This window comes from Procambarus clarkii, chromosome 9 (genome assembly GCF_040958095.1).
Source record: "Procambarus clarkii isolate CNS0578487 chromosome 9, FALCON_Pclarkii_2.0, whole genome shotgun sequence".
Lineage (NCBI taxonomy): Eukaryota > Metazoa > Arthropoda > Malacostraca > Decapoda > Cambaridae > Procambarus > Procambarus clarkii.
This window is the reverse complement of record NC_091158.1, coordinates 9,325,035-9,331,034: the sequence shown is the minus strand read 5'-3', so window position 1 is coordinate 9,331,034 and position 6,000 is coordinate 9,325,035. Positions and strand designations below refer to the sequence as shown.

The following is a 6,000-nucleotide window of genomic DNA, read 5'->3' as shown; positions in this document are numbered from 1 at the left end:
GTTAAAAAATAATATTCGTTTTTAGGTAGGGGTCAGGCTGCTGATTTACTTTTGAAATAAATACAAAATTAGCATTTCCTGCTCATTAAAGCAAATGTATATTTTGTGACATATATTAACATTTAAACAAGTGGGCCTGAAGAAGCAGCCTGTTACGCCGTGGGAGGCGGTGCACGAGGATCAACAAGGACTCCTCCTCCTCCTTCTCCTCACAGCTTGGACCACAACACACCCAAATCAATTATAAAATCCCTTTGGTGGGCGAGGATTTACCACCGGCTCCTCTACTATCAATATATTCCCCGGCCAAAAAATAACATCTGTGGAAATTCGGGCGATAAACCCTCATTTTCAAAGGGCGTCGTGATGAATTGACACCCCGGACCAAACGCGCAATAATGCCCGTCAGAATATTCATAAGAAGCAGTCATAAACTCGGAAACAGTCGTGCGGGGAATTCTAAAGGATATGAAAATCACAAAAGGCACGTTAGCGCATCGGAATCCTCTCCATTTACGCAATAGAAGCATTAAATCGTTTTCCAATGTATACAAGGCAGTAATGATGATTCTAAAAAGTGTTTGAGTATTGAGCGTTGTGACATTTATAGCGCTATATACCCCCGAGTGGACGTATATATGCCAGCACCAGTATCTGTTTCACGGACTGAGATGGCGGGTTTGGTGAGGACACTTGTAGGTACGAAGGCCAGTACTGGGGCGTGTTGTGAGGCTGGTACTGGGGCGTGTTGTGAGGCTGGTACTGGGGCGTGTTGTGAGGCTGGTACTGGGGCGTGTTGTGAGGCTGGTACTGGGGCGTGTTGTGAGGCTGGTACTGGGGCGTGTTGTGAGGCTGGTACTGGGGCGTGTTGTGAGGCTGGTACTGGGGCGTGTTGTGAGGCTGGTACTGGGGCGTGTTGTGAGGCTGGTACTGGGGCGTGTTGTGAGGCTGGTACTGGGGCGTGTTGTGAGGCTGGTACTGGGGCGTGTTGTGAGGCTGGTACTGGGGCGTGTTGTGAGGCTGGTACTGGGGCGTGTTGTGAGGCTGGTACTGGGGCGTGTTGTGAGGCTGGTACTGGGGCGTGTTGTGAGGCTGGTACTGGGGCGTGTTGTGAGGCTGGTACTGGGGCGTGTTGTGAGGCTGGTACTGGGGCGTGTTGTGAGACTGGTACTGGGGCGTGTTGTGAGACTGGTACTGGGACGTGTTGTGAGGCTGGTACTGGGGCGTGTTGTGAGACTGGTACTGGGGGCGTGTTGTGAGGCTGGTACTGGGGCGTGTTGTGAGGCTGGTACTGGGGCGTGTTGTGAGGCTGGTACTGGGGCGTGTTGTGAGGCTGGTACTGGGGCGTGTTGTGAGGCTGGTACTGGGGCGTGTTGTGAGGCTGGTACTGGGGCGTGTTGTGAGGCTGGTACTGGGGCGTGTTGTGAGGCTGGTACTGGGGCGTGTTGTGAGGCTGGTACTGGGGCGTGTTGTGAGGCTGGTACTGGGGCGTGTTGTGAGGCTGGTACTGGGGCGTGTTGTGAGGCTGGTACTGGGGCGTGTTGTGAGGCTGGTACTGGGGCGTGTTGTGAGGCTGGTACTGGGGCGTGTTGTGAGACTGGTACTGGGGCGTGTTGTGAGGCTGGTACTGGGACGTGTTGTGAGGCTGGTACTGGGGCGTGTTGTGAGACTGGTACTGGGGGCGTGTTGTGAGGCTGGTACTGGGGCGTGTTGTGAGGCTGGTACTGGGGCGTGTTGTGAGGCTGGTACTGGGGCGTGTTGTGAGGCTGGTACTGGGGCGTGTTGTGAGGCTGGTACTGGGACGTGTTGTGAGGCTGGTACTGGGGCGTGTTGTGAGGCTGGTACTGGGGCGTGTTGTGAGGCTGGTACTGGGGCGTGTTGTGAGGCTGGTACTGGGGCGTGTTGTGAGGCTGGTACTGGGGCGTGTTGTGAGGCTGGTACTGGGGCGTGTTGTGAGGCTGGTACTGGGGGCGTGTTGTGAGGCTGGTACTGGGGCGTGTTGTGAGGCTGGTACTATGGCGTGTTGTGAGGCTGGTACTGGGACGTGTTGTGAGGCTGGTACTGGGGCGTGTTGTGAGGCTGGTACTGGGGCGTGTTGTGAGGCTGGTACTGGGACGTGTTGTGAGGCTGGTACTGGGGCGTGTTGTGAGGCCAGTACTGGGGCGTGTTGTGAAGCCAGTACTGGGGCGTGTTGTGAGGCCAGTACTGGGGCGTGTTGTGAGGCTGGTACTGGGGCGTGTTGTGAGGCCAGTACTGGGGCGTGTTGTGAGGCCTGTACTGGGGCGTGTTGTGAGGCTGGTACTGGGGCGTGTTGTGAGGCTGGTACTGGGGCGTGTTGTGAGGCCAGTACTGGGGCGTGTTGTGAGGCTGGTACTGGGGCGTGTTGTGAGGCTGGTACTGGGACGTGTTGTGAGGCTGGTACTGGGGCGTGTTGTGAGGCTGGTACTGGGGCGTGTTGTGAGGCCAGTACTGGGGCGTGTTGTGAGGCTGGTACTGGCCTCACAACACAAAAGGAATCTGTTGAAGCTGAAAGTGACAAAGGCTGTTGGGCCTGACAGAATCTCACCGTGGATACTAAAAGAAGGTGCAGAGGCACAAAATGTTCCAGTCTCTACGATGTATAACACGTCACTGCAAACAGGAGACCTACCGGAATGCTGGAAGACAGCTAATGGTGTCCCAATATACAAAAAGGGGGACAGGCAAGAGGCGCTGAACTACAGGCCAGTTTCCCTAACTTGAATACCATGTAAGGTGATGGAGAGGATCGTGAGGAAAAGGCTCGTAGAGCACCTGGAGGGAAATGGCTTTGTAACACACCGCCAGCACAGGTTCAGAGATGGTAAATCGTGCCTCACTGGTTTTTAATAGAATTCTATGACCAAGCAACATAAATATGGCAAGAAAGAGAAGGGTGGGCAGACTGCATTTTCCTGGACAGTCAGAAAGCCTTTGATTTAGTACCGCACAAAAGGCTGTTACAAAAGTTGGAGCAACAGGCGGGAGTAAAAGGTAAAGTGCTCCAGAGGATAAGGGAGTATCTAAGCAACAGGAAACAGCGAGGAACTGTGAGGGGGGAAACATCAGAGTGGCGAGATGTCATCAGCGAAGTCCCACAGGGCTCTGTACTTGAACCCATCCTGTTTCTTATATATGTAATCGACCTTCCAGAGGGTATAGACTCATTTCTTTCAATGTTTGATGATGATGAAAAAGTTATGAGAAGAATCAAGACAGATAAAGACAGACAGAGACTACAGGATGACCTGGACAAACTGATGGAATGGTCTAGAAAATGGCTACTAAAGTTCAACTCAAGAAAGTGTAAAGTAATGAAATTAGACGAAGGGAGCAGAAGGCTGAACACAAGGTACCATCTGGGAGGTGAAATCCTGCAAGAGTCAAATAGAGAGAAAGATCTGGGGGGTTTGATATCACCCCGATCCTGTCTCCAGAGGCCCACATCAAAATGATATCATCAGCGGCATATGCTAGGCTGGCCAACATAAGAATTGCCTTTGGAAACCTTGTTTAAGGAATAGTTCAGGACCTTGTATACCACTTATGTCAGACCAATCCTGGAGTATGCAGCTCCAGCCTGGAGTCCATACCTAGATAAACACAAGACAAAGTTAGAGAAGATTCAGAGGTATACCACCAGACTACTAGTCCCGGAACTGAGAGGTATGCGCTACGAAAGAGCTAAGGGAGCTGAACCTCTCATCCCTGGAAAACAGAAGAGTAAGGGGAGACATGATAACCACGTACCAAATTCTCAGGGGAATTGACAGGGTGGACAAAGACAAACTTTTTAGCACAGGTGGAACACGAACAAGGGGACACAGGTGGAAACTTAGTACCCAATCGAGCCACAGGGACGTTAGAGAGAATATTTTCAGTGTCAGAGTAGTTAACAAATGGAATGCATTATGCAGTAACGTGGTGGAGGCTGACTCCATACACAGTTTCAAATGTAGATTTGATAGAGCCCAGTAGGCTTAGGAATCTGTACACCAGTTGATTGACGTTTAAGAGGCAGAACCAAAGAGCCAAAGCTCAACCCCTGCAAGTACAACTAGGTGAGCATACACACACACACACACACACACACACACACACACACACACACACACACACACACACACACACACACACACACACACACACACACACACACACACACACACACACACACACACACGCACGCACACACACACACACACACACACACACACACACACACACACACACACACACACACACACACACACACACACAACACTAGGCTAAGTATGAGCACAGTATGACATCGTCAGCAACGGCTTAGTTATTATAAACGTGACATAAAGGATTACAGTGATTGCAATCATGGCTGGAGCAACACTCCTTCCTTCGAGCGATATTAATCTGTCAAGATTGCGATAACAGAGATCATATCACAAAGAGCAGGCATGGAGAGCTAAGCTGTTGAAGGTGGCAGTGAGAAACATCATAATCCAAAACATAAGGATCATGACAAATGACGATCGACCTTACTAGACTAGATCCTCTCGCTGAATGAGTCGGACTTATGAGAAATCAGATTTGTTATCATTATGAGGGTGATGGAGAAGTGGGATGAATTAGATTTGAGTACTGGAGGCAAATTACATAGGCATTTAAAAGAATATTACGTACTGTCCGACGGGATCGAGGCCAAACTCAACAGTCGAGTGAAGGTTAACAGGCGGGACCCAAGCCCTGAAACTCAACCTCTTGTGAATTCAAGAAGGTGACTACTAGGCGGACTTACTTAACCCTTATATTAATGTGAAGAGAGCTGGGAAATCTAAGATTTTCGTAATATTATATACAAGTGGCTACTTAGTAAAGGCGATGGGTCAGAGTCCCATATGTGGCCGTAACTTCACTGAAAACGCCCTTCAACACTCTTATCCTTGCTGCCAACGTCGGGAGACCTGGCCTCAGGTTTAGTCGGAAGACGGTACTCTTTATGCTAGGGTATTTTTAAACCCTTAAAAACTAATGCTTCCTACTACCCATCATCGACAGGATATCAACACCTACATATGAGGTAGAAAAGAATATTTCACTATACATGAAATTAGGTGATGAATGTATTCACGTTCTTAAGACTAGTAACTCGCGGGACATGATAACTTCACTAAACATTAAAGAGTCTCTTCGCCATATCGGTATAGAACACGCTTGCGACAATTAGTGGGTATCGCGCACGAGGCCACTCCTGGTACACCACTCATAATACCAGCTGGGACACTTTTGTAAATGTTTTCGTCTTGAACGAAATTATCCTTCAAGTGCCCTGAAGAGGTGTTCTCCCGGGTTGATGACATCTCCATGGGATCCTAATTGGTCTTATAGGTCCAGCCAGTTCTCAAGATTTGACATACGTTAAATTTGAAGTGATATTTACCCAAACAGAATCGTTCGAGCTTAGTTAACGCACCTAACGTATCGAGGAGGCTGCTCATTAGTACCACGAAGCGGTATTACGATTATTATAATTTTACTACTGCATCGTAATTTTGACGTGTTGGGTGTGCCCATATAATCTGCTCGACGAGGTCCCCAGTACACCAGAATTATCCCGGGCCTCAACGAAATTATTCTCCTTCAAAAGCCCTGGTTCAGGTCTGAGGGATAGTTGCTTAAGTCACAACATGGTCAGGTCTGAGGGAAAGGTTCCAGGGTGGTTCTTTGGAGCTCCTGCGGGTCTTCTAGACAAGACTGTATTTCACAAACATTTTCAACTCTAAATATCGCTAATTCCTATAAAATAAACTACAAAGGAAGACAAATAAGTACACAAATACTTGCGGTAAAAAAAAAATTCACCCAAATCCTCGACATATGTTTGAACCCAGTTGACACGTGTTACAGAGACCTAACAATCTCACACACCTGTCCTTAACATATGTGTGCAGCCTATTGATACAAAGCCCCTAAACCTCTACGCACATTAACATTTGTGTGTACCCC

At 49.1% G+C, this 6,000-nt stretch overlaps 1 protein-coding gene across 1 annotated transcript in view; it reads right to left on the bottom strand.

Annotated features, from left to right (window-relative positions):
* Positions 1-612: 612 nt before the first annotated feature.
* The window catches only part of LOC138362788 (vacuolar protein-sorting-associated protein 36-like), a 48,881-nt gene continuing 43,493 nt past the window's right edge, over positions 613-6,000 (bottom strand). The window contains exon 3 of the mRNA XM_069321347.1: positions 613-1,242. Coding sequence (XP_069177448.1) covers positions 613-1,242 — 630 coding nt within the window. The remainder of the gene's footprint in view (positions 1,243-6,000) is intronic.